The sequence below is a fragment of the Laetiporus sulphureus genome (genome assembly GCF_001632365.1).
Source record: "Laetiporus sulphureus 93-53 unplaced genomic scaffold LAESUscaffold_5, whole genome shotgun sequence".
NCBI lineage: Eukaryota > Fungi > Basidiomycota > Agaricomycetes > Polyporales > Laetiporaceae > Laetiporus > Laetiporus sulphureus.
Window position 1 is genome coordinate 874,013 of NW_024468514.1, and position 26,747 is coordinate 900,759.

The 26,747-nt window shown below is 53.7% G+C and overlaps 9 protein-coding genes across 9 annotated transcripts; 6 read left to right on the plus strand and 3 right to left on the minus strand.

Annotated features, from left to right (window-relative positions):
- Positions 1–2,390: 2,390 nt before the first annotated feature.
- On the plus strand, positions 2,391–3,608 carry LAESUDRAFT_747780 (uncharacterized protein). The gene is made up of 3 exons (XM_040911489.1): positions 2,391–2,682; positions 2,732–3,222; positions 3,279–3,608. The coding sequence occupies exons 1-2, from the start codon at positions 2,658–2,660 to the stop codon at positions 3,208–3,210; spliced, it is 504 nt and encodes a 167-aa protein (XP_040768194.1). The 5' UTR covers positions 2,391–2,657; the 3' UTR covers positions 3,211–3,222; positions 3,279–3,608.
- Positions 3,609–6,673: 3,065 nt separating this feature from the next.
- On the plus strand, positions 6,674–7,886 carry LAESUDRAFT_426134 (uncharacterized protein). The gene is made up of 3 exons (XM_040902412.1): positions 6,674–6,795; positions 6,856–7,599; positions 7,653–7,886. The coding sequence occupies exons 1-3, from the start codon at positions 6,752–6,754 to the stop codon at positions 7,678–7,680; spliced, it is 816 nt and encodes a 271-aa protein (XP_040768195.1). The 5' UTR covers positions 6,674–6,751; the 3' UTR covers positions 7,681–7,886.
- A 1,959-nt stretch (positions 7,887–9,845) lies between these two features.
- On the minus strand, positions 9,846–10,238 carry LAESUDRAFT_644420 (uncharacterized protein; the record flags this gene model as incomplete). The annotated part of the gene is made up of 1 exon (XM_040903856.1): positions 9,846–10,238. One exon carries the CDS (start codon positions 10,236–10,238, stop codon positions 9,846–9,848), a length of 393 nt encoding a protein of 130 aa, XP_040768196.1.
- Positions 10,239–12,214: 1,976 nt separating this feature from the next.
- Positions 12,215–13,050, minus strand: LAESUDRAFT_721819 (uncharacterized protein). The gene has a single exon (XM_040908081.1). The coding sequence runs from the start codon at positions 12,651–12,653 to the stop codon at positions 12,423–12,425; it is 231 nt and encodes a 76-aa protein (XP_040768197.1). The 5' UTR covers positions 12,654–13,050; the 3' UTR covers positions 12,215–12,422.
- A 283-nt stretch (positions 13,051–13,333) lies between these two features.
- LAESUDRAFT_711629 (uncharacterized protein) lies at positions 13,334–14,163 on the plus strand (the record flags this gene model as incomplete). The annotated part of the gene is made up of 2 exons (XM_040906848.1): positions 13,334–13,359; positions 13,422–14,163. The coding sequence occupies 2 exons, from the start codon at positions 13,334–13,336 to the stop codon at positions 14,161–14,163; spliced, it is 768 nt and encodes a 255-aa protein (XP_040768198.1).
- Positions 14,164–15,672: 1,509 nt separating this feature from the next.
- On the plus strand, positions 15,673–16,546 carry LAESUDRAFT_426322 (uncharacterized protein). The gene has a single exon (XM_040902413.1). It carries the CDS (start codon positions 15,964–15,966, stop codon positions 16,465–16,467), a length of 504 nt encoding a protein of 167 aa, XP_040768199.1. The 5' UTR covers positions 15,673–15,963; the 3' UTR covers positions 16,468–16,546.
- Positions 16,388–17,007, minus strand: LAESUDRAFT_721822 (uncharacterized protein; the record flags this gene model as incomplete). Its single annotated transcript, XM_040908082.1, has 1 exon — positions 16,388–17,007. A coding segment is annotated over exon 1 (323 nt), but the record flags the coding sequence as incomplete, so codon positions are not given.
- A 1,378-nt stretch (positions 17,008–18,385) lies between these two features.
- LAESUDRAFT_721825 (uncharacterized protein) lies at positions 18,386–19,179 on the plus strand. Its single transcript, XM_040908083.1, has 3 exons — positions 18,386–18,483; positions 18,535–18,595; positions 18,662–19,179. Exon 3 carries the CDS (start codon positions 18,693–18,695, stop codon positions 18,924–18,926), a length of 234 nt encoding a protein of 77 aa, XP_040768201.1. The 5' UTR covers positions 18,386–18,483; positions 18,535–18,595; positions 18,662–18,692; the 3' UTR covers positions 18,927–19,179.
- A 1,637-nt stretch (positions 19,180–20,816) lies between these two features.
- On the plus strand, positions 20,817–22,685 carry LAESUDRAFT_755962 (uncharacterized protein; the record flags this gene model as incomplete). Its single annotated transcript, XM_040912107.1, has 2 exons — positions 20,817–21,844; positions 22,559–22,685. 2 exons carry the CDS (start codon positions 20,817–20,819, stop codon positions 22,683–22,685), a joined length of 1,155 nt encoding a protein of 384 aa, XP_040768202.1.
- Positions 22,686–26,747: the final 4,062 nt, after the last annotated feature.

Consider the following 26,747-nt stretch of genomic DNA (forward strand, 5'->3'; position numbering starts at 1 on the left):
ACGCCGCGCGATAATATAAACCGGTGGTGTAACGCGGCCACGTGACCGCGTCACACCGCGCCGGTATACCGTCGAAAATGCGTCTAGTGAGAATATCCAACCTAGGAAGCAAAATGAGCTTATGTGATGACCTTGCCCTGGGTGGAAAGGCCAAGCCAAGGTATTCGGTAGTATCTGATGAAATAGACGCAAATTGCTTGTTTCATGGAATACTGTTCGAAACAGATGATGTAAGCCTTTTCTCGATTATGAAGTGAAATGCTCGCTGCGGAAATGCTGTGTCCTGATCGTAGATTAGCTCATAAGGTGTCATTTGAGCCGATGCACTGTAAGTTGTTTGGAAATTACATGATTCAGTGATGTGAAGGTGTAAGTCTATTGTTTTCTTCATGTGTGGATCAAAAAAATCAGAGATAGAATGATAGGAAATGAAGAATTGCAGACTAGATCATTGAGGACTGGATTGCACCTTGTTTGCATTAATTATTGATCGGAGAGACGCCGTCGGCAACGTTGAAGGCGGCTCGCACCGGGAAGTATAAGGTTTCATCGTCCGTCACCTGCCCGCCCATCCTTGGATATCATCTATTGTCCATAAACACAAATGGACGAGGTGCAGACACGGTAGAGTAGCTGCGTCGTGCTCCGAGGTGCAGCACAGCTTCATGGCTGCGCAGAGTCTAGACGTAGATCGTTACTTCATTTCTGGTAGAGAAGACGACCTCGTATGTAGACTATCACCGCGATCGTCGCATGTGTCACCATAGCACCCTCCATGAGCAACCCACATGTCTACACAACCCATCGGACATTTTCGTCTAGAACGGCACCAGATGGGTAACGCGCAGATCCTGCAAATCCGTTTCAGAAGCTCCGAAGGCCTTGGAACATGGCGTACGTCTTGCAGGTACTAGACGCCCTCTCTCGCCTGCACGGTGTGAACATGCTTGTAAGCTAGCTCCACGCATTCTTAATACGAGTCGCATCAGTGGATGAGCGACTAAGGCCACGCCCGCGAGGTCCAGACCGGACACTTACGTGGAACGATCCGACGAGAGCCCCCTCGCGGGTATGCCCCGCTTCCAACTGATGCCTACACTCTGGCACGGTCATCGCATCCCACTGATAGCTTTAAAGTTACATCAAGCAAGTCTATCGAGTGTGTTAGATGGTTCTTGGTGGCAACCTTCCTTCAGCCCAGCGGCAAGTGCACAGTCGTTTGATCGAATCGCGGGTCTTCCGATCGAATTATTCGACGCACGATGCATGATCGCAGTCGTCGATCGTGAGATCTCGTAGGCGATGTCCACATACAGTATGGGCCCCTCCTATCACAAGCGCGCGCAGACATGTGGCGACCGAATGCACTGCTTTCAACCAGTCACAACTCCGCGAGCATAGGTCGGACTTCGTCCGACAGCCATCGACGACGCATGCTGGCAGTAAAGATCTAGACAAGCGGCCATGAGGGCTGGCAGTGGAAGCTGGCTTGGGTCCCACGTTCAGGCTGCGGATAAACATCGCCTCCGAAGACCTGTTGCTTCGCGCGCGCGAGGGCTATGGAACGAGGGTGATCAGGGTTTAGAGGGATAACAACGGGTGCGCAATTAGACCGACAACCGTCCGAACACCATGTCCCTCACGATATTGCAAATGCTATGATGCGCCCATCATCAACTAACGCACACGCTGTTCCTGTCACGCACCCCACATTTCACATTTGCGGGGTGAGTATTGCCCAGATTGTGCAATCTTCAGTGTCGTCAAAGTATGTGAAGACTTAGCCGCGATGACACGTTCATCACAATACGGGGGTAGCCGCGACAGTTGCAGTGCCACTCGTCCGATGCACCACCTCATGCAAAGAGCCGATGATCCGTGGGAGAGAATAGGTCGCTGGGATAGTCAGACTGTGTTGCCGTTGCCCCAGCGGTTAGAATTGATATTGGGGTGCTGAGAAAAAAAGGACTCGCCGCAGATGCAGGTTGTGTACAGCGCATTGCGTCCTGTTGCACGCTCCTCGCCTCGCAACAATACTATTGATAGCATCTACGGGGGAGTGAGTCATCCTCGGCGCAGCGGCAACGTGCCGCATTCATCCCCCTCACCTCATCAGCGGCAGTTCATGATCGAAAGTAATATCGTCGAATAGCCACAATAATCGAGTAGGAACGCATGCGATATGACACAGAGTGCCAGTTCCACGTCATGGAAGGCAGTGTGTGCCTCCGTCGGCACGCAGAAAAACTGATCTCAGTGAAGTAGAGCGTATGCTATGACTCGCGTATGGCGTGGAAAACGATCAGGATATCGACCGCCATGCGTCAACCACGTGGCTTGCTCACCGCCACTTCAGACTTGCGCATTACGCAGGTTCTTCGCAGCCACATCGTCAATGTTTGGTTGTCTGTCCCAGGCCCTCTGCTGCTGTGAAGCAGCACGCTCGCCTCGTGTGTGTTGTTAGGCATCGCCATCTGCAGCTTCAGTGCTGCTCCCCCGTTATGAAATTCAATCAGAACCAGCCATGAGTCCTGAGATTCCGGGCTATGCAGAGGAAGGTATAAAGACAGGGAGGAGTTACCCTCGCTGTGGTACCGGTATTCAAATCACACAACAACTCTCGTTGACAGATCCCCGAGATCCAACACTCCGTGCCAATGGATTACTCGATGTACAACTCTGGTATGTTGACTTTATGATGCCAGTTTCAACCTCTTACGTGCTTCTAAAGATTCGTACTCGTATTACTGCACAAACCCTGCAGACATGAACATGTACGCCGGATCTGCGCAAATTTACTACGGATCATCACCCGGACAAACCAACCTGTCGATCCCTCCATCCCCACCCACTGTCAACTATCCACCTCTAGCGGCGGTCCAAACAGGACTCGTTCATCGCGTACCCTGCCTATGGGGCGGCTCATGCCCCATTCTGCTCGACGACATATCCGCAGCGGGCATCATGCGCCATCTCCGCGAATATCACCTTGTTGATCCCGACCATCCGTGGGACAAGAAGGCCCGCGGCGTCTGCCAGTGGGGCGGCGAGTGCCACAAGGAGATGGCATATGCCAGCTATGGGAAGCATGTCGCCGCTGTCCATTTGCGCGGCAGTGTCCAATGTCCCTATTGCTATAGGGACGTAGGCAGGCTCGGGTTGTTGGAGAGACACATCCAGAGTTATTGTCCTCATGCACCCCCATCTTAGATGTGTTTCACAGTATGTCCCCCTCTACTCATCCCGTTGGTGATCACTGACGAATCTGGTTTTTCTAGTTCTATTGTCTTGGATACCGCTCATGGCTGCAAGGCCGGTCACTCATCATGCATTGTAATAATTGGCGTCTCCTTCTGATTGTGTCCCGGGTGCAGTTTCAGCTCCTGATATCTTGTGGGTTTTGTTAGATGTTGCAACGTTTCGTATGTACCCTTCTTCCTGAACGTCAGCGGCCGGAGAACGCCTTTTACTCCGCGCCGCCTCTTGTACTACTTTAGGCAATTATTTTCCCGCTTTGCGGAATGGTCTGATTCGTGCTCACTTCAGACATATTGATATGCTGTGCAGACATGATGCCTCATTGCGCACTTGACGCTTTTATCATCGACGCGGATCATAACGATTCTTGAACAAATGAGTGTCCTGCTATCTCCGAAGCACTTCAGCGTTTCAGCCTGTCCGATCCCTTGCCATGAAGAGAAGAAGCCTGATGCGTTGTCTGCGGCTAGGTGCGGTCAGCGTCCCGTGGCTGGGCTTCCGATGCAATGAGCGTTCCGGAATGTGTAATCTCCCTCGGCCACACCTGACGCAGAAGCAATGCGCAGCCTGATGATGCTTCCGTCCTTCTATTATTCGAGTCAATTGTTGCCGTTCATTCCATGCCAAGCAACATGCGGTGCTGTCTCAGGAGTCGATCTCCCAACAAATCTGTCAACGGCCGGAAAACATCAAGGTGCACTAGACGACAATAGGCATGCGTAATGGGGCTGCACATCGGCGGCGGTGAAGCATGAGTGCCTCAGCCAGGTCACCGCGTTTGAACAGGCATGCAAAGAACACGTTGGCGTCCTCGCATATCTGGATGCAGTGTCACTGCCACCCAATGTGGTCAATTTTTTAGTTTGATGGTATGTTGAAGTTGGGCGACAAAGCTGGGCAGAACCTCGGATTATCCGGTGCACTTTCTGGCGTACCCCCTCCTCTGCAGACTTCACACGTAGCACAACGATGAGCTACTCTGGCTGTCGACATCGATACGTCCTACTTTCTGGTACACTGCTTCTCATTTTACTAATTATTAAGCGCGGCTTCGCAATGACTCAACTTCAGGCGCTTGCGTCTCTACATCATCAAGCCAACCTCTGACTCGACTTCAGTGGCAGCTATAGCGACTCTGTGCCATATAGCCAAGCCTTGACGTCCTTCAGCAATCTCCGTACGACCGTCATCCAATCAAATCAAGGAACTTTAGGTTATGGTAAACTTGCATGCGATCTCTTAGCGGAAACGTGCGACAGACGAGAGACGCCAATGTGGTACGCCTATCAAGTTGTTCTCTGCAAGGCTGGTGCGCCACGTCAGTGCTCAGAGACGCAACGCAACACCTTGCTCAGAGTCAGGATTACCACCCAAATACGTTGTTGGACATTGCAGCAGTCTGCACTGTGATCCCGCTGGCGCATTTGCCCGAATAATGTTGAACGAAAAGTCTCAAGGCCTGAAACGTGCTCGTTGCCGTTTGCAAAGGACCATTGCTTGCATATTTCTACATCCTTACAAGACATGCGAAGATCGGCCCAATACAATCTGCATGTGTGTTTATTCAGAAACACATCAATATGACCAGTGCGATCGCCGCGGATGAATAGCACGGATCAGATAGTATGACAGAAAGATGGCACCATTCATAAGTGTATGAAAGCCAGGTGAGTTGGCGAGACAAAATAAACTCACGTCTACTTATGTCTTGCACCACCATGGTCAAGCAGCACTACAAGTGCATGACACGATATGGGGGAGATGGGCACAACAGCACGCACCAGTCCACGATACCACATGCATGCGCCGCGCACCTTGAAGTCGAGAAATCTCGACAATTTCTGGCGTCGCTGGCTCCCAAACAGCTCCAACAGATGGCCATCATAGATCGCCTTGCAGGTCAACAGTGTCTGAAAAGATTTAAGATGAAGGGAACTCACTCCTGGTTGTCTGACACTTCCACGTTCGCAGGGCAGAACGCGCCGATCATCCTGTTTGCCACCTGGCATGAATGTGACGCCCGGTTGCTCGTTCTGTATGTCATCGATACTAGTGCAGAAGATGCCAGAATGAGAATGCACTGGCAAGCATAGCAACACCAATATTTGTCGAGGTGGGCGCACTGTCCCAGTCCACCGAGGCACGAGAAGGCGAAGGGAAATCTTTGCGGTGATGGCAATATCCATGACAGAGTCTGGCACGTACCGCCGGAGATAGGCACGATCAAGAAAACGTCGCACGACGCGAACTCCGAGATCCCGTGCCAAAGGTCATCTTCTCTATCAGAATTGACTTGCTCGGCAAAAAGGTGTGCGACTCGATGGTCAGTCAATTTATTCTGCTTCGTCGGAAGTGCCCTGATTCGTGCACTTCTGAATATATCGCGGTAGAGCCGTTTCCGTGACAACGCTTGACGAGCATTTCGCACGTCTGCCCTGGATGAGAAGGCGGCCTGCATCCTAACGTGCCGTCGGAAGAACCCGATCGGATGGTCAAATTTACGTACGGTGCACGTCGATACTAGCGGAAAGCCTGACTGTGCCGAGCAGAGTCCGCTTGAAGTTTCCAAGGAACGACATCCTGTGGCTTGAAAAGTCGGATCGTCGCATTGACTTGCAAGCCCGTTGCCGGAGACAATCAAAGACCCACCGTGAACCTTAATTGAATGCAGAAGAAACGCGGAGAAGGCCATTTTATCCGAGTACCGCAGCAGCGAGGCAAGGTGCACAGCACATGCTGAACGCAGATATGTTCTGTGTTCGGCAGTCCTGAAACTTCTCCGAGAAGCTTGCGCGGGAGGTAGAGCAGCTTTCCGTTTATGTGCCAAAATGCTTCCTGGACGAACGTTTTGCCTATACAAAAGCTGAGGAGCTGAGCCAAACTTGCTAAATCGCGTAACTTATCAGTATTGTGGAAACCGAGATACCCGGAGCAATTAGGCGGGAAACGCTTGAACGGAGCTGTCGAAGAATGAATCAATGCTGACTCATATTATGGCACCTTCGTCGGCGGCGGCGGAGTGAAAGGCCACCAGCGAGCCTCGGAAATATAGGAGAGGGACCGAGGCGCTACATGGTCTGAACCGGGAAGTTGCGCACTTGTAACAGGTCATCGGATATCCATATCTTCTGCGAAGGGGCTGGGATTTGCTCCCACGATCTGATTGGTTTCATATACGGATGACGACGTTTCCTATCATGATGGTTTCGGGACGATAGCCGCCGGCGGCGCCGCTTGCAGACGAAAGAACAATCTCCGCGTGAGATCGAATCTTGTCAGACCGTCCGTCGAGAAGATCCACATGAATGGCACCGAGAAATGGGGGGATCGCGGCCCCTCACGGAACCTTGCAGCGCGATAGAACCCCGCAGATGCCCCTGCAAGGCGCGTCGTCCTTCTCCCCTCTTTTCATTTATACCCAGACATCTCTCTGTGAGCTTTGCCTGCATCCACGATCGTCTCTACTCACCTACTGCAACCACACCATCCTTTCATGGAGGAGATGGACTTACGTGGCCCGTTAGAATCCTCCGTGTTGTGAGTTTCCTGTGCGGTCTACAATTGTCCAGAAAGGGATGATGGACGCGACGTTGACAGAGAACCTTCATTTTTTGTCGACTTACACGAGCCCCAAGCCCCCAGTCATCAACATTTCCCGCCTACAGTCCCAGAAGACGCCTTGCACACCATCACGATCCCTGAGCGATTCAAGCAATGGCTGTTCGACGTGGCTCACAGCCATGCCGATGGCGCATTGCCCCCAGACATCGCCTACGTGGCACAGCTTATCTGCGGTCCATTGAGTATGCTCAGCGTCAGCTCGAATGCGATGCCATGCGGTGCACACATACCGCAACCATATGGGACCCTGACGTCTCCCACGGTGGCAGGGCCGTCTGACTTCCATGTTCCCGCTGGTCAGGATGCTCCACATGCCGAGAGCCGTCCTAGTGACCTCGGAGACGTGGCTTCATATGGCGGATACCCGACACCTCGGTCAGTCGAAGACGAGATCGGAAGTGAGGGCGGTGAGACGGTGGGATGCGAGTGGGCTGATTGTCGAGCGCTGCTCTCTTCGTCAACAGAGAAACGCGTGAGGGATCATCTACGAGAGGTCCACTTTGGGCACAGGTGGGATTCCGAGAGGAAGGAGCGCTGTCGATGGAATGGCTGTGAGAAGGTGATGCTCGCGCGGAGCCTGCCAAAACATATTCGCACGGTTCATCTCAAGGTGATGGAAGTGAGCTGCTCCGTCCCTGGGTGCAATAGCACCTTCACGAGGGGCGATGCCAAGAAACGCCATGTTGACCAGGTCCACCACGGAATTGTGCCAGTCGTCGAGTAAGTACTTTCTTGCATCCGAGACGCCATCGCCGTACTAAGCAGATGTCCAGACAAGTTTGGCCCCTCGAGAACAAGTGATAACCCACGGATGCTCTGTTCACGTCGCGTGTACCCCAAAATCATTGCCGCGCTAGCTATAGGCAGGACATCACCGATAGTTTGGATCAAGCGTTTCTTCGAATGACATGTAATCTCACTTACTCTTCCGTGGGCGCGTGAGGTCAGCCCTAGACCTTAAAATCGTTCTAAGGCGAGAAGACGCGGATAGCACAGCACGTCGCATCACGGGCGTCGGCAAACATCGAAGCATGACACGTCCAGACCGCGTACATGCCGTAATTTTTCCCCGATGGTCTAGCCTTTGTATCCTATCGCTCCAGTGTCAATAGCCGCTTCAGTACCGATTTCCTGTCTTCCAATCCAAATATTCGCATCCGTACAAGGAGGATATAGCAGTCTAGGCTCGAGTAGCGAAATGGGGAATTTGTAAATGAATCAGAGTTATAGCACTGACAGGCTCGAGGACATCGATAGCCTCCAGATACCCGAACTGGAAACGCCGATGCGCCAGGGTTGCGAAGTGGGTTCTATGCTTCGATCCGATTGCTTGAGAATAGCGAGGACTCGGATGTTGGCCGATGAAACACGGCTATTCGATCTTCATGTCCGCCAATCTCAATTGAAGAAACGCAACTTTGGAGCCCATGTACCTCAAAGTGTGAAGGCTGATCGTGGTTCACATGAAGACTGTGTGAACATTTCGACCGTCCAATTAGTAGGAAGAAGTTGTGCGAACGTGGCGGGACGCGGACGATGAAACATGATCAGAACGCGACGGTCGCGGCCTTCCGCATTTCATCGTCCGCGCACATCAAGCGCGCACATTCCTAATATGGCATCGCGATGATTGGTGGGAAATGCGAATCCCAGTCCGATTAAACCAGTGACACTCTGCGCGATGGCCCAGAGAATTCATTGACTACTGCTGGTAATTATCGTAATATTTCGTGATTTCGCTTAACGCACGCCGCATCAAAGTCCGCCAAGTTCCATGCGCCAACAGCCAGGGATTACGCGGATTCTGTTCATTCTACTCATCGCCGGTCATTTCCCACCAATTAATGGCACGCTATCTCCACGATATCATCTCCAACGTCGGAACCCTGTACTGTGTTCTCGGGCACACTAAGAATCGGAAAGGTATGATGATACCGATACCTGATAAAGCCTCCTTCCTTGAAGCCTTCTCATGCCAGCCGCTTTCACGCTGCACGCACAGGCGCCTGTCGATGGAGCACAGACCGCCTCGACACAGAAGCTCAAGACCTGGCTAGACCAGGTTCATCTGGGTCACTTTGACCTCCTTCAGACGTAACGACATTCCTCCTCGTACCAATCGGCGACCGCTACGAAAATCCACGCATCGTGTATCCGAAACATGATCCTCTTCATATCAATTAAGGCAGGAACGGTACGCCCTTCATCCCCGCTTCTAGTGCTGATGCTGCGTAGTGGCCAGGCAAGAAGGGCGTACGGCACAAGGCTGATATGCCACATCCTGAAACGTGCCCTCGGCAGGATTTGATGCTCGCTATCATCCGAAAACGTCCAAAGCTTATGTCCGCCTTTACGCCGAGCGATCGCTCTGGTGCGACATGCTGAGCTGGTGTTCAAGAGTGCCTTGTGCGGAATTCGCTTGGTCAGCGGCCCAGGCCAGCAATATATCTATATTGTCCCGAGGGCCATTTTGAAGCTTGAAACGGGGCCCATTGACGAGCTTCTGTTGACAGCTGCTTCGAGCGCCGGCGGGGGGGGGTCACCTTGGCTACTGATGATACTTGACTTTGAGCCGTTTCACTATCCCGCCGGTAGTGAGAACCCAGCACCGACGATGCCAGCCAACCATCCAATCGGATAACAATTACCTATCATGTCATACGTGCCTAACGCATGGCGCTGATGCAGGTCATGGGATGTGCGACGGGCATAACGTTGATGTGCCCGTTCTGATACGTACCCAACGGGGGATTGGAGAAGCCTTGAAAACAACTAGGTCGTAAGCTTCCCGCTCGCCTAAGACTAAATCTAATGTCTGCCAAGCTGTACTGCACGTTCTAGCCAGTCCAGTGACCCTGCGACAAATGTGATCATGATTTGATGGAATAGCGACCAATCGCTCTTCTTGCGAACGTACAATACACTGAATACGGATGCAGAATCAGTACTTTGGCGCCTCGACGGAATCAAGCCCCGGGGCAGCCGCCAGATATGTGGCGCGCCAGAGTGTCGGGTCTAGCGAATTCCCTCCCGCAGGTGCTGCACGGCCGCGCCGTGCTTCGCAGATGCACGCAGGCGACATGCTTCCCGAAGCTATCTAGGTTCATCTCCCCGTTCTCGCACATGTCTCCCCAGCGGCACATGTCACGAGCCTTGCCGTTCCACGGCTGCCCCCCGCTGTGGAACGCCTTCAGGTGCCTCAAGATACCCGCTGGCGTGACATCGTCCAATGCGACCCCGCACGACCCGCCGTTCCAGCAGCAGGGCGTGCGTGGAATGCTGATTCGCGGTAGAAATTTCCGTGAGGTCAAGCGGCCAATTCTAGCACCATTCGACGGACTCACCCGTCGTATGCCCATTCCAAGTTGATTACAGTGTTATGCTTCATCGTTCACGCGATCAGGAGGAGATAGTCGGAGACGTTGGCGAATGCTGCGGTCGAGAAAAGTCCATAAGCAATGCTTTCGACATCAACAAAATGGGGCACCTACACCCGAGCAGACCTTGCACGAGGTAGGCGGGTCGACAGCGGCGGGTAACGAATCGAAGGCAATGTCGAGGAGATATGTGGAGGTGGTCTACGAAAGAACGGCGCGCATCGCATTAAATAGCATGCAGTGTGTGTGGTTGTGTGTGGGCTGAGCGCTTCCTTGTTCCGCATTCTTGTGTTATGCGCATCATCAGACAAATGCTGACAGGCCACGAGAGTATCGACAAATTGCACACGCCTCCATAAGTGGCAACCTCGGGCCTCAAGTTCAAGGCGCAGGTGAGCATATTCAAGGGAGCCCCGGATGGCCATAAATGGCAACTGTGCCACTGTACATTGGTCGGCCTCCCTTGTCGGCGTACGGAATCATGACAGAGTGTGTGCTCGGTGGAGCTTACTGCGTCAGCGATGCATACAATTGTTCGGCGGTTGCTCGCCACCTGGTTGTGATCCGAATACACCAGGACTCGCTCTCCGACTATCAGTATGCAATCCGCGTTCTGAGAGATTGCAGATCGTCCTTAAGACGTAATGGTGATGGCAGACATTTGATGGGCGCATGCACGTTACGCAAACACCGCGAGAAACGGCTGTTTGATGCATGAACGTGACTTGCTTGCTTGACGATATCAAAGTCAAAGCTAGCCGAGCTTCTGTACGAATGGAGACGGCGATCGCGCAGCCTCATGCAGGCACATGTCCCAAGGACGAAAGTGGTGCCTGCAACAATGGCCCTGTCATCACAGGATAAACCAAAGATACACGAGGCAGCAACGCCGAGGAGAGCAGGGCATCCGAGACCGCTCGTCTTGGATGAGGCCATGCTCTCGTACCGATTTCCGAGCCCCACATCGGACTCTTGGTAGTGGCATGAGCGGAGTCATAAACCCATTCTCCACATCTCCCGATCGGTGGACCAACAATACCTCTCAGGGATAACGGGACAACAAGAAGCGGAGCTCTATAACGTAAGTCACTCAGGCAAGCAGCCGCTTAGCACCCGCACTGCAGAACTGTCATAGAGGACAGTCTCATCAAGCGCTGATCACCAAGCGTGCCCAGGACGCAGAGATGCGCTAACGTAACAAGGGTGACGTACCAAGATTTCTTGAGCAAATCTTGGTTCGGCCAAGGAGGAGATGAGAGAATGTCCTACACGTGTTGAACTGGAATCCGTTCATGGGCAGTGACGCAAGGGTACCAGCGGCTCGGGTCAAGCAAATAGACGGGAGAACGTGGCATTGCGTGGGTGGGTAAACCGGAGTAAATTGAAAGCCAGGTACACGGCAACATAGATAGCGACTCATGTACACAGGTGTTGTCTGGCTGACAATGCCTCCGGTCCGTAGGGCAGGTGATAGACTCAAAGCATAAACTTTAACGCACCGTAGCAGAAAGCACCAAGCAGTCCTCGATAGGAAGTCGATTTAATTGATCCCCGCGGATATGACATGCCATCCATCCAGCCATGGGGCGGTGTGCACTTGGAGCAATTGCAAGGAGGCTTATCGCTGGCCATCTGCAGTGCTCGTCGGCTGTGCCTCTATGTCTGATGGCGCCCTGCAGGATCATGAAGACCATGCGGACGCTGGACGCGGGGTGGATAGCTTGTACCGCCGCAGCGCGAGATATACAGACGAGCAAGATGAAAAAGTAGACACTACAGCATGGGCGGGATATCTGAGGGCACGAGCGGCGCAGCACTGAGACGAGGTCGAGCATGTACGCGCGTGCAGAGATCGAGCTCCGCGCATAAATGTAAGTGCGAAATAGAAGCGGAGCTTCAATCATGCACTTAAAGTTAAGGCACACGCGCTTGCCGTAAGCAAACCCCGCGCCGCGGCGCGCGCCAGATACTTCCGTCGTTGCCTCCGCCACAGCCAGCTCGAGTCCCTCGGACGCCACCCTCGCTGCCGCCTCCTTCGACAAAAAAGAGCCATTTACCATGCTCTATCGGACGCCATGTCGACTTCATCTAGGGCTGGCTTCGCTCGCTAGCGTGACTCGTGGCTGATATCGCCGTGGCGATCCGACTTCTTGCGCAATTCCCATTTTAACCGCGCGGCGCGGGAAGCATCCATCCTGTGTTGCGCAATCGCGACATGTCGATGCTTCCCTTCCTCCCGGAATACACCGTTTCCATCGACGTGGCTCGGCGTCCCCCATCACTGCCGGCAAAACGCGACATGTTGACTTTCTGATTTTTCCGAGGACCCACGAGCTCTCGTACGTTCTGAACAGTTGTCTTGAGCGCTTCCGTGATACTTGAACCAATCGCCAGCATCGCCGTATTAGGTGGACTATAGTGCAGAGGAACTTGCCGAAGGGGTAGTTCTAACGGCCCAGAACTGTCGATCGCCCGTGTGCCACGGGCAACATTCGCACATGCTCGAGACTCTCGTCAAGCAATGCCCCGAATCGTGATCTTGACCGATAAACACCTCTGATTGCCATACGGGGGAGACATTCTCCGCCGCTGTCAATAAGGAAGTGCATCACTTGCGCTTGAGAGGACTCAGAAGCGACCGTGAGACATGAGGCCAGGCCGTTCTCTCGCAGCAAGATCTCTCTGGTTAGTCCGCTTCGGCGACGCCGCACATTTGGCGAGCAGTGACTATTTTATTAGACAAGATGATGCGGTGCAACCGGCGGCATTTGGAGATGTGGGAGCAGACTGAGCCCCAGCCCACAGCGCGAGTTCCCGTGTGAGAGTGATGCCTCCAGCTGAGCGGCGCTAGGTCGGACCTGACATTGAAATGCAAGATCGGCAAGTAACATCGCGGGCAACGCATATTCTTTTCTCTTCCATAATATATGATAATAAATAACCGACGCTCGCTCGTTGTTGTCCCGTATATATCGCGGCCTCTCATTTCATTTCTTTTTCCCCAGTTCCCCACCATCGACGACTCCACGTCAGTGTCCTCGATCTCTCATCCACGCTCTCCTCCTCAGCGTAGCAGCATGGATTTGGATGACCTCCCGACATTGTAAGTCTCTCTTATCGGTATACACGAATTGCAGGTTGAGTCTTCGATGAACGTGTCACCAGTGACGTTCCGCTCCCTTCCGATCCATACCCATTTCTGAACGATGACGGGGCTTACGCGCTTCCCCCACATCCCATTCTGGTCACGATTTCGGAGGACTTCAAGCAATGGCTACGTTCGACTGCACTACAGGACCATGCCGTTGACGCGCTCTCACCCGACATTGCCAATGCGCTTGTGCTGCTGTGCGACTCTTACCGCATGGTGTACGTCAGCTCATGCCCGCCACCGTACTATCCGCAGCCTCCTCCAAACCCAGCAGACCCCCCTCTTGGCGCGCCACCGACCTTCATTCCATCGGCTGACTATGATGCTCAGGGCGCTGGCCCGAGTGCCAACGCGACAGCAAACTCGCTTGCGTACGAACCCGAGGATTACCCCACGCCCGAGTCACTTCCCGCGGAAGATGCCGGAGACCAGTTGAAATGCCACTGGAACGACTGTCAGCTCGCCTTCGAGCAACCAAAGCCACACAGCATCGAGCAGCATCTCGCGATAAAGCACTTCGGGGAGACTTTGAAACGTGTCAAGAACGTGAGATGCTTGTGGAGAGATCAAGATGGCCGCATCTGCATGAAGAAGATGAGTTCGGGAAACGTTGGGAGACATATCGCGAACAAGCATCTGAAGACGAGCAAAAGGACCTGTCCTGTGACTGGGTGCCGGAAGACCTACAGCAGAAGTGACGCGTTAAAGCGCCATATGGAGGATAAGCATCCCGACGTACCATATCATGCTACGTAGGTCCCTCCAAGTGTACCTCGACCATTATGGCCTGACCATGACCTTCGCACAGGCCGCAGAGCATGGTGCCGGACGAATAGATCTTGACGAAGCCATGCTCATCGCCTCTTAAAATGGTACCATGCGGGTGCCGCGTTACAAGAGTCGCTCGTCGATGCCTCCTCGTCGCCGACATAGCCTAATGCTTGACATGTGCCAAGTCGGTGAGGGGGGACAGTGGATTGAGAGGACCACCGCGTTCGATAATTTGGTTTCGTCCAACGCGCTTCTGCTGTGCCATGCTACTTTGAATACCCCCCCTTCAGCCTAGACATCCACCTCAACGTTGAATACTCTGCCCCACTCATGTATGTTAGTGCACGGAAATGAATGCACGCACTCCGTGACCACCCCCCAAAGAGGCCAAGCCATCCCCATGGGAATCATGACGAGCTGATAAGTGAGGGATGAGCCGGTGGGGCTGTGCCTTGCCAGCATCGCCTCGAGCAGTCGTCATTGCAAATCTGACAGAAAAGTGACCGATCGTCGACTCATTGCTGTTGAGGCAGACGCATAGTCGATATGCTGGACGCCAGAGCTAGAGTAACATGTGAGCCAGGCGTTTTCGCGAGCAAGATGTGATGATCGTACATGGGAAGCTGAAGCGGTGAAGTTCACTAAAGGCGTCGGGTCGCCGGGGTGGCTGAGTAGGTATATGACAAGGAATAACCGACTACCGAGGATCCCCTGTATTCGGATGTCGTCTTATATTCAGAAGAACAATGCTGTCCATCGTCATGACTCGGAGCCATGCAGGCAACTCCTCAAAGATACTGTATTCCCAATTTCCCTCCTCAGCGGTGGCATGCCCTTCTGAGCCGGCCAAACTAACCACATCCCCCTAGTCAACTCATGCCAGCCTTGCCACGTCGGGAAGGTGAGCTCACATGTTCATCACACCATGTAAGAAAGCTCGTCAAGGATATCGAGCAAAATAATTGGCATTCAGAGCTAGCCGAGACGACTCGGCGAGTCACTACCTGTCCTTGTGCGCGCCTAAGCGTGGTTGAAGTTTAGACGCACGCGTTGAGCGTCTGTCGCTGAGCGCTCTGCCAACCGGCGCCCGTCGTGGAAACTGCCGCGGTTGTCGAGTCCTCGAAACTTCTTCCCCAATCCGGGTATAGTATGCTTCCATCCCCACTACGAGGACCCTGCCTCAGCGCGCAGCAGCTGTTCCCCGCTGCTTTTGCGTTGCATTTCGCTTTCATAGCCGATATTTTGGAAGTGGCAGCCCAGATCAGGGCCTGTACATCCTTCGCTATGGCGTTGTTGGAACATCTGATCGCGGAGAGATAACATAAACAGTATGCAACGACGCTCCGTGGCGAGTCTCTGTTTCTGGGTTTCCAGACCGGAAGGGGGGGACGGGGTCTACGTCCACAACCACCATGGTGGCTTCCTCATTTGAACACTATGCGAGGTATGTCATCCCGCGTTTCGATCAGGTGCGAGGCCTGCATTCGATTCGATTCGTGCTGAAGCCCTCATTGCCTAGAGCAAGGCGCGACTAACTGGGCATCGCCGGAGCCCTGTCGTAAAGAACATCGGTTACGGGTACTCCTGGCCGTTCGGTGTATCTACTCGGCCATCTCGCATTTCAAGTTTCATAAATGCGATCTTGCATGTCGCGACGCTATTTGGTCAGGCTCCTGATAAATGAGACATGTCTGACGCTTTACGAAATTTAGGTCGACCCTGATGCGTTTTCATGGGCGTTCATGTCCCTGATAGGATCCTCATGAATACGAGGCTTTCCCTGGCATGGCGCTGAAATTATTGCGGATCTTGCGATATCCTGTTACAATGTCCGTGAGAAGCACCTCCTCGGCACGCCACTTCGTGCTTCTAGTGGATCAAGGCACGCTATTGACAATGGAATGCGCATTTGTATTGCTTGCATCCTGGCGCTTCGTATTAGATGCAATGACAATAATGCTACCCGCAAGACCTGTCCTCCGCAGACCATTCCTGGCAAACGCTACACCGAGCGTTGCAGTTTTTGGACGACTTAATTCTGCGATCATCGCTCGCTTCGCTTGCCTTCTCGAAGCTGCAAGACCCCTTGGCAGCGATATTAAATTCGGGCGCCTTCCTGACGTGACGGCACCTGTCACTTCTGACCGCGGATTCTTGCGCTCATCCATCATGGAGACGGGCGTTCTCACGTCGACGACGAAGAATAGCTCCATATTTGTCCACTATGCAACGCCAGAACGGACTTCCGAGAAGAAGCCACTTCGTTCTGCCTGGTTTAATGTAACCTAACCCATCTCGCCTATCTATTCAGTCCGTTCCATCTGCATGACGACTGATGTGCAAGTGGGCCTCGAGTTTTCCGCGGCTGTGCACGCTGAATTGCCCATTCCTCTTCCGCCCTCGGATTATTATCTCATTCAAGGTTCTCCGAGATCTGCGCTGTCCGGATGTGGAACAAGCTTCTCACAGTCTTCTGGCAAGCGTTTCCGGTCTCGGGCCTCATGCTTTTCACAGTCCCGTCGTGGAGCGATGTAAATGATCTACCAATCAGCCATCGTCTTCCAATTGCATTTGGAGTGTCATCTGACGTTTCACAGAAAATCAGAAATCCCACTAGTACCCCGCGCTCACGCACCTCACCGACCCTCTGCGGAGGTGAGCTGTGGCCGCGTCGGACCACGGCCGCGTCAGACTCATGTATGCGCGGCCCCACAGAGAGCAGTACTGCAATTCCCGTCATACCACCGGATCGTTTCAAGTGGCCATGTCGCCTATACCGCGGTCATCGATTGGCGTGTTGCCATCCGTGCATCACGAATGGAAGCATCCATGTTGGTCAGGGCTGAGTAGATGCGGTGCCAGAGCCTATCAAGGAACGAACTTCGATCGTCGCTAGTGTGTGATAAGCCCGCAGACCACCGAAACGTGCACCTGCGCTGTCAGACCACTGTGAGAACGATATTCCCCTTTCCCAGATGACAGGGCTCACATGAAACGATAAGCGAGGCGATGGTACCACGGGACGTCACCTACGTGGTAATTGAACTTTCGATGGTCATCTACGCTCAAAATAGCGATTGTTTTACGCTTGCGCCCGCTCCCGCGAAGTTCTTGATGCCCTGATTGCTTCTGAGATCCTCAAGCTAGGTCGAAGGCACCTTCCGTCCTCCTTCTCCCGCTAGTGGTCGGAAAATCCGCATCTACATCCCCACATCGGTCCTTCGCTGCAAGTCGCACCGATGCGAGGCGAGGATACGCTTTGTCGGCGGTGCCCCCTCCGTTTCATAGGAGTGAGAACAGACCGATGTTCCCGACCACTAGAAGCCTGCTGTGCAAAGAGTTTGATGATCATTCCCTATTTGGTTCGAAGGTTGTTGTTCTTACGTTCCTTATCACATCGCCTTGTGGAATCGGGGGGACGTATGATGGAATTCGCACCGCCATTATAGTGACGCGGACCCGCAAACGTGCATGTTTCAACACCATTGTCCGCTTTGTCTAATCAGATGAAGGGGGGATGCGAGAATCGCGGTCGGTCACGGTGGTTGACCGAGGCAGTGTCCGAAACAATCGACGTCACCTGACCCGAGGATCCGTGATCGCCGCTACAAACTTGGATCGTCGACACTGGACAGTGTCGACTCCGCATCACCGGCGGCATGGTCCATATCTATGTACCCGGTTCATGCGCTATACACTGCTCCTCAGATACAAATAATAGGGACTGTTCGAAAAGGTATTACGGTACGTCGCCCATTTCCGCCGCACGCCTGCTAAGCGCTCTTTGAGCGCTGCGCCGACAAGCACGGTGCGGACCGCAGGGAATGGAGAGCGACTTTGGCCGCATCGCTTAAGAGGTTTTTGGATACTCGCATTCATAGCATCGGGTATGGTCGGTCGGCTCTTGTGAAGGGAACTGGCAGTGCTCGGACCGCGTGCGCGGTTTGACAGACCGTCCAGTTATCGTGGCGTTGCGGACGGCCGGTTACTTTTCGTTCTGCGAGCGTGCGCGCGCCCGAGTACATCAGCTGTTCCTGTGATTCTATTCTCTTCATTCTGGAATACACAGCAAGCCATTATGAGGAATACTAGAGTTGGTTAGCGGCGCGATTGTGGGTGTGGAGGCGCTACGGCGCGTATGCGCTGGATGCGCAAGGCGGATAAATAGCCAAAGATGTGAACCGCATTCATTACACTTTTCCCTCCACCCCTCTCCTCCCTCTCCCGTCCAAAGCGCCGTCGTTCCGTGGAGGAATCCATATTATCCCATATCCACCGTCCCGTCCACAATCCAGCTGTCCTCAGGTGAGTTCCGCAAGTCGATCGCGGTGTTCGCACGTCTAATGTACAGCACAGACAGCCCCGCCTCGTCGCCGGCATCATAAAGGCATTCGTAACTCGAGTTCCTAACATCTCAGTATGTTGTTCTCGATTACCGCACGAGACTCGCGTATTCACGGGAATTGTTAACCAATTTCGTCAGCTACCCCTCCCAACTCTCATCCTTCATCACCATGGCCAACGCGACGTCTTTCCTCATCTGCCGTTGGGGCAACTGCGGCGCTCCCCTCGCCGAATGCACAGCAAGCGCAGTGGAAAAGCACCTTAAGGAACGCCATTTGAGCCCATGGGACGCGAGGAACCGCACCCGCTGCCAATGGAACGTAGGAGGATGCGGCTGTGCAATGACCGATTTGGAATACGCCCGCTTAGGCCAACACATCTCCAGGACACACTTGAACCACTGAAGCTGCCGGTAGGGTGTCAAAGAGTTTTTTTTCTTCCTTCGATGTTCTTGCTGCATGACACTGTTTGCCCTCGATACCCACATGCGATGGACAGTTACGACCTTGGATTTTGTTATGACACGTCCGTTGTGTGCTTGCTGTATACAACCTTACGACATTTACCGCTACGCATGCTTGTTTTATGTTATTTGTCCAGAAGTTCCCTCTGAGGGACGCCTTCGATGTGACGAAGCGATCGATAGCAGGGCCCCATGGTTGGCGGTCGAAAGGGGCGCAGAAAAGTGACAGGCGGGGTTTTTTTCTTTATGTGTAAGTTGTCTCTATGCTATCCAGCGCTCGGACACACTACCATGAGGTCTGTGGTTCGCTCAGTAATCTGCTGATCGTAGATGACAATTAGACTAGACGCACACGAATTACGCGAGAAGCGATTTTAGGCGACAGTCCCTCGGTTCTTCTAGTACACGCTTCTCGGGGTCTTCCACGCGGAACGCACGCATTCATCGTGTGCGCCACCGTTTGCGCGCGTCGTGGTCTTTTGGTGCTTTCGGCCCGTGACGATCGTGCAGTGGATATCATGTCGTCCGTGCCGCGCCATCAAAAACGTCCGAGGCAAAGAGAGACAGATCTATACCGGTCGTCCTGCCAAGGCGGGAAATATATTTTGGCGCATGACGGTGATCAAACGGAGGCAATCAAACGAGGGGCCGTGTTGAGACGGTGAGTTACTCGATCAAGCGATCCAGAGAAGTCTGAGGCGGGGCGAGGGGCGCGGGACGTCCAATCGTCGGGCAACGGAGTGGGATGCAACGGTCAAAGCCGCCAACCTGCCTCCACCCGTTAAGTTATAAGTACGTGGGCGAGCGACCATCACCCACAGCCGCAAACTGAACCTGGATATCGGACGCCACATCGGTGCGGATGGCAGGCGAAAGATCCGGACATGAAAATTTGCTGCCAAGGATAATAGCCAAATTTGTCCGACTCCTCAGGGTCGCGGATCAATCAAGGCGAAAAAGGCATCACGTGCCGCACTGCCTACCAGTTCGCGAAGCGCGACTTTGAGGCTCTGTCGAGCAAGCAACTTGGTCGAAAACCACAATATTGATGTCCGATCCCTGCGGAGAATTTCAAACGTCGTATATTCTGCCTTTTCGTCAGAAAAACGACTCTCTTCTCAATTAGGGTGGCTGCGTTGTTCTAGCCGGAAGCAAATTTTCAGCACGTGAACCACACAAAGCCTTCGATCTCGTAAAAACGACGTTCTTACGTTGCAACGCCCAATTTCAATGGGTGAGGTGCGTGTATTTCAGGCGAAGTAGGTGACGTCATTTTTAAATGAATTATGATGTAGCACTGAATCCGAATGTGAATTGTCAGAATTCTATATCAGTTCAAGCCAAATCAAATATGACCGTGCTCATTTAAATCGTCGCAGGAAACACAAATGCTCGCCATGTCGAGAAGACGCACGCTGAAACGTTCACCGGTAAAGAGGCGCTTCCTGACAACTTGTTATTTATTATCACGATATAATAAGCAGGAGATTCACACCACGAGGCGCCACCGGACTGATCCGCCCATTTAAGCCTCACAAGCGAGGCCGTGTCTCCCACACGACTCCCTCTATTCTCCCACCACCATCTTGCGCGTGCGCTGCGTACGCCCCCGCAGGGCAGCCGCGCTACGTCAACTACCACATAACTACGCAGAACCCATGTCATTTAACGAACCATCCGACTCGGAAATGAGCAGGTATGGTCCACAGCGCGCGTGCGTCCCAGGACACCATCGCTAAACAGCGACGCCATCATCATCAGATCCCACTCCATTGTACCCGCGACAGCACCGGGACCGCAGGATGGATATCCAGATGCATATCTGGCTCGCATGCGGCCAGATGCCGGTGCGGTCACGCAAGGACGCGCGTGCCCCGTGCTGGTCTCCCTCTACGGCCTCCCCGCACCCGCGCCCGTGCTGGATCTCCCCGTCGCCGTGTACGCGGACTTTCTCGCCTGGCTCCTGGGCGGCTCCCCGCAGGAGGTCTCGCGCGACTCGTGGATGTACATGCTGCGTCTCTGCGAGCATGCCGTCGCGGGGCTCGAGCGCGTCGAGAGTGTCTCCCTCGCGGGGGCGGCGTCTTTTACCGGCGGCAGCCAGCCACATCTGGAGGTGGGGGGGCTGGGCCTGGAGGGCCCGGGGCAGGCGCATGTCGATCTGGATCAACATCAGCGGGCGGTGCAAGGCGACGGTCTCTTCGCTCCACAGCCTGTTCTTGCGGGCTCGCTGCCTATCGCGTCCCAGGGAGCCTCTGCGATGTCTGGAAATCCGTTCGGAGTCAACGTTCCCGCTATCGCTGTCTCTGCACCGTCCCTCGACCACGTGCATCTGAACCACACTCACTATTCCTTGGGTCCGTCTTTTGGTCCGTCGCACTCGCAGGTCTCGCAGGGCCAGGCTCTCGCGTCATCGCACTTGCAACCCCCGATTGGTCCGTGCCCCACCCCGTCGCTCGCGTTCACCCCTTCTTCCTCGGGGTCCGTCGAGACCCCTGCTCCCACGACCCCCGGCGCTTTCCAGTCCACCGTCCACTGTAAGTGGGACAACTGCGGCGCCCTGCTCGAGTCTACCCAGCATTCGGCCATCGAAGCCCACCTGCGGGAGGCGCACCTGCCCTTGTGGCGCGACGTGGAGGACAAGCGGCTCAAGCAGCGTTGCCTCTGGCCGGGGTGCTCGAACCGGAGAGAATTGTTCTACAGCGGACTTGCGAAGCACATCGCGACCTGCCATTTGCACTCGACGGTGAGCAAGTGCCCGCACTGTGACCAGCAGCTGTCGAGGGGCGACTCGATGGCGCGGCATGTCAAGTCGCAGCATCCTACGCCCGGTGTGGGTGTGGGCGGGGGCGGGGTGATGCAGTGAGTGGTGCGCTCGATCCGTGAGAGGCGATGTGAGGGACTGCTGATGAGGCTACTGAGCATCGAGAGCGCCGCGCGGCTGTGCTGTGCCGAGTGCACGACGCCGCGTGTTGTACCACTCTGCACCACCAAGGTAGTTGATTCTGGATTTTATTCGTTTACGGGTCGTACTCGGGCTGTACGGTGCTCCCATCGTTGAGCCTGCCTGCTGTCCGCTGTTGTCTTTTCTTTCTGTGTCACCGTCGTTGCGGCCTGGAGCTGCACCATGGAGCTGCGTCAGACGCCTCCTGACGAGTGTGCTTACGTGTTTATCTTGTTGAGTGCTGTCACATAAATGTTGTGTCGTATATTCCATCTCCTTGCTTCGCTGTCGTGCTTACTGTACATACTACGCACGAGCCTTGTATTACGTCCACCAACCCCGGTATAGCTAGTACAGTGATGACACATACTACGTTGGAGATCTGTAGCATGATCGTCCTGTACAGTAGATTCCGTGTTATCTGTTAATCAATTACAAGTTCTTCACGCATATCGCCGCAGTCTGTCAAGTGGCCGTCCGTACAGGTTGTTTCGTGCGGACATCGTACATGGTGTGATGACCGTATAAGTTCAATATCAGCGGCTGTGACGAAGGCACAGCGGCGCGGCCGTCACTCATACCGTATGCGCTACCACAAGCCTCGTGAATGCGGTTTGCTGAGTACAAAGTAGGCAAGGGACGTTCGGGGATAGGATCGCTGCATCTCCGAGGCGGCGGCAGATCAGGCCTGGGTCTGACGGCCGCAAGGGTTCTACTCGCCTGTTCGACAGCCTCGGACGCCCTGTGCATCCTCTTTGACATCTCTATTTCTGGCATGGCTTGGCACGATAAGATGTGACTTCGCGAGGCGAGGAATACCCGACACCGATCCGAGACCGTCGGAAGGAAGGAAGTGGTTACGGCAATGACTTAATGGTTCTCTAAGGAAGAGGTCTAGGTAGGTAAGAGGCCGCATGTATCGCGGCGTCAATCTGGGCCCTGAGCGTTGTCTAGGAAGGTATTTCTAGCCGGCTTCGTGGTTCAGGGTCTTGTATTTCGTGCGGTGATCTGCATGGAAGCTGGGGAGGAGAGAGGCCTTGATGGGGAGTTGGAGCTTCGTCCGAGCACGCTCGGACGAAGCACGGACGTGAGAATCTTAGGCTGACGTTGTGGCCCTCAAGTTTGAAATTCGAACTCTCGGGTCGGGGTTAGACGGCTGATATTGGTGAACGTCGCTGGATGTGCACCGCCACAGTCACTTTTACTGACGTGGACAAAAATGGATAAGCTCGTCCTCACCTAGCACCTTGTCCTCTAATCAGGCGCCTGGTGATCTTGTGAGGTAGAGGTTGGCGCTTGGAGGCCTCCGTGCTGGTCGGAGCGGACGTAGGGCGTGCCGAATGCCTTGGACGGGCTTGATAACGAAATGCTGCGCTGCGTTGCATCTGACGAATGCGTCCACCGGATTCGGCGGTGCGACGCCCATAATGTCAGGTGGCTCGATGAACTCGCAAGGTCACCGGGCTGTGACGACGGGAGCTACTTGTACGTTCCAGCCCCCGCGCATGGAATAGCCACAGCCCCGGATGCAATCGTCGCAGATCACCAGACTCAAGCGAGAAGCGCCTTGGCTCTCGAAGCCTCCACCGTCGATCGTACAACACGCGCACCGGCTATGCAAATGCAGGCCGGCTGGTGGAGAGAGATTGAGATTGGATCCGCGGCATTGTTGTCTAGATCGGAGTAGATCCGCGTGAGGTGGCCGCGATCGACGGCAGATTAGTCTCTCCTCTTAGCCATGGCCAATCACAGTCCCCCGATTCACCTGCGCATGCCCCCCTTCCACGTTAATCCTTCAACCTTTTCCGGTGTGCATACGTAGCTCGCCGCGATATGCCGTCCTGTCTCCAGATCTATGGCCTCCTTCGTCGACTCCGCTATGCAAGCTACCTCCGACGCCGGTCCCTGCCCAATATAGCACCTGCGAACATTCTCCAACCTGAATAACTGACCGCCCGAGTAAAGGCGGGCCTTTGAGCGATGAAAGCAGCTGAAGGAAGCTTTGACTCGATGTAGGAGGTGGACATGTTGATAATAACCCCCAGGGTTTGTCGAGTGTCTCTTTATGACGCGGCATGCAGGTCTGTGATACCTCGGTTCTGCGTGCATGATTACAACCATGACATCGAGCAGCGAAATTCTCACCTATCTCGCTGGTTCTCGAGCTCGAGGCATCGCCTGAGTAGGCGCCGTCGCGGACGATTGAAGTTCGGGTACATCACTTCTGATCATACACTACCGAAGTGCGCGATATTCATTGTCTCGGCACGGCGAACGTTCATCTAATTCGCTGAATGCTTCTTCATAACCCAATATGTCCCTTGCGGCAGTCGATAACAACGCTGGGAAGCCGAGCTTCGTGGGTGCCTTCTAGACGTTCAGACGAAGACATTGATGTTGCTTTCGTGTTCGTAGTGGCCGAATAGCTAGGATTTGAAGCGACTGCTAGCTTCAATTACAATGCGCAGCGAAGATGTCAATGTAATCCGGGTTCGAATGCGCATTGACCGAAGCACCCACTGCTGGCATGAGAAGCCGCTGCCAGAGCACAGCCAGGCGCGCGAGAAATGAGAAGCAGGAGCGGGAGCTGTTGCAACACAACATCTAAAGGTGTCTTAGGCGCGCGCAACGCTGTATGAGGTGATGTATTGACAAGGTAAAGTTGATTGAATGCGCACGATAGTCCGCGGACCCGCTCACGCAGAAGGCCTTCCTCTTCCAGCTGCGCACTGTTACTCCGCAGGTGCTTGTGTTGCCTGTGTGACATCGATGAAGTAGTACTCAGCGTTCATTGGGTTCTTAAAGAGCACCCTTGACCTGTCCCCGGATATACGATGGATGAGATCGTAGGGGCACGGAGACCACGGTGCATACGGAGGACAAGAACATACATTAATTCTTCTCGCAGAACAAAGGCCAGAGCTCCGCGACTTCAAGAGCACGACAAGCGTAGACCTGCCGTGCAGAACCCAGAATCAGGTGTGAGAACGAGGCGTTGGCAAAGGCAAGACCATCATGACGCGACGCGACGATATAACGACAGCAAGTGCGGCCCTGACGTGTATTCCGACTTTTACACCTTTCCATCTTTCTGCGCGCAGTTTCTTGTGCGAATTCCCGTGGTTTTGAAAACAGCTGTCAATTGCAAGACCGTTGCCTGGAGGCTGGCTGCAGTTGCTCGCAAGTAGCCGCCCGCCATCGATATCATTTGCGTGACAGACGCGTGTGGTCACGCGTGACGGGACGCGTCATTGGTCTTTCGCACTTCAAGCAACTCGTTCCGCGTCAACTTGACGAATCTCGACAGACTATCCGGATTAAAAGCTGTTTGCCGCCTTTGCACTAGAGCACGGAAGAGGAAACGGAGCAGCATCGTGCCGTCTGACTCGGACTTTTTCGATCTTTTGGAACTTTGAGGCGGTGAGGACGTCCGGGCCAATGCCTTATTCCCAGATCTACAGAAAGGGGGCACAGTTTCCCTCGGTTTTCCGATTTCCTGTGATTTTACGTCTTTTGAAAGCTCGCATCGCGTATTGGAGACTAACAGCGGCCATTATGACATCCCACGCCTATGCGGAAGCCTGAGCTTCTCCGTGCGATGATGAGCGTCCCACCGCACGTCGTTTGTGGGTGGTTCTCGCTTTTCGAAGTTTGTCTCCCTGATATCAAGGTGAGAACGCTGCGAAGGGATTTAGGGCGGAGCGTTCGGAGAAACGGGATCTGTTTTTATCGAGGTTCGTCTTCTCATGCCTGCGTTCATATCGGTTACTTGACTGCTCTTCATATCCTCGAATTTGCCTGGCATGTGAACATTGGAAACCACGCTAATGTGACTGGGATACGTTGGCATCAGCAGTTTTCGCTTGTCAGCAGCGACAAGTCTGGTTTCCATTCTAGTCTAGACAAAATCCCGGGTCACTACTAGTCATCTCGTGATGCGATATGACGTTACTAAGGCGATATTGAAGTCATAATGAGCACGCACGCAGCTTCGGACTATGTTATACGACCTTGACGCTCGGGGCGCACACATGGAGATCAAACGGCGTTAATGTGTTCAATAAGACGCATTAAATGTGAGTCCCGTTGCTGTTGGTGTTCGTAATTCGTCGCGCCTTCCCCCCTTATACACCCGCCTTCTTTCCGAAAAAACCTGAAACATATGTTAACTGTCTCAACGAGTTCCACAACAGATTCTTTTCAGATCCATGGGAACCGGTGCGAGTTACCTTGTCCTGAGGGCAGTTGCTAACCGATTTTGTCTCCCCTGTGAATGTGTTTAAATTGCATGAGCTGGATGGAGATCTTGTATATCGATCCTGTGAGTCCAGCCAGCGGCTTACATGCATCCTCACACTAAGGATTATGCCATCTCAGACTCAAGTCTACGGAAAACATTGAAATCTCTAGGCCAAAACAGTGAGTGAAGGAAATTAGCACTAAATCCTGCCCTTTCTCTTTTGCTTGCGCAAGGTCCCGTTGGTTTGCTTCGTTCGCAACTACAATCGCAGAGAATCAAGATAGGATGTAGGCAAAATAAAGATTGTACCACGCAACTTGTTGCACTCCATTTTGTAGATGAAACACTATATGCAAATACTGAGGCAATTTCGTTCTGGGGAAGTTTCGATCGACGAACTGGGGAGTTGAAAGTCGAGGTGATCGTCCTGAGGGGGATCCATCGGCATTCTGTGACCCCTCTTTTTGGAGTTCGTAATGTGGATGAAGTCCTGTAATTGTCATCAAAACAGTTGTCTATAGAATGAGCAAAAGGATGTCAACGTTATCGCAGAAGTTGCACTAACTCGAAGTTGTGCGCGG

Coding starts and splice junctions, on each gene's coding strand:
- LAESUDRAFT_747780 (XM_040911489.1), top strand. CDS start 2,658: ATGGATTACTCGATGTACAACTCTG. Junction 2,683..2,731: donor TTACTCGATGTACAACTCTG/GTATGTTGACTT, acceptor GTGCTTCTAAAG/ATTCGTACTCGTATTACTGC.
- LAESUDRAFT_426134 (XM_040902412.1), top strand. CDS start 6,752: ATGGAGGAGATGGACTTACGTGGCCCGTTAGAATCCTCCGTGTT. Junction 6,796..6,855: donor CCGTTAGAATCCTCCGTGTT/GTGAGTTTCCTG, acceptor CGACGTTGACAG/AGAACCTTCATTTTTTGTCG. Junction 7,600..7,652: donor GGAATTGTGCCAGTCGTCGA/GTAAGTACTTTC, acceptor GCAGATGTCCAG/ACAAGTTTGGCCCCTCGAGA.
- LAESUDRAFT_721819 (XM_040908081.1), bottom strand. CDS start 12,653: ATGCTGGCGATTGGTTCAAGTATCACGGAAGCGCTCAAGACAACTGTT.
- LAESUDRAFT_426322 (XM_040902413.1), top strand. CDS start 15,964: ATGGCGCTGAAATTATTGCGGATCTTGCGATATCCTGTTACAATGTCC.
- LAESUDRAFT_721825 (XM_040908083.1), top strand. CDS start 18,693: ATGGCCAACGCGACGTCTTTCCTCATCTGCCGTTGGGGCAACTGCGGC.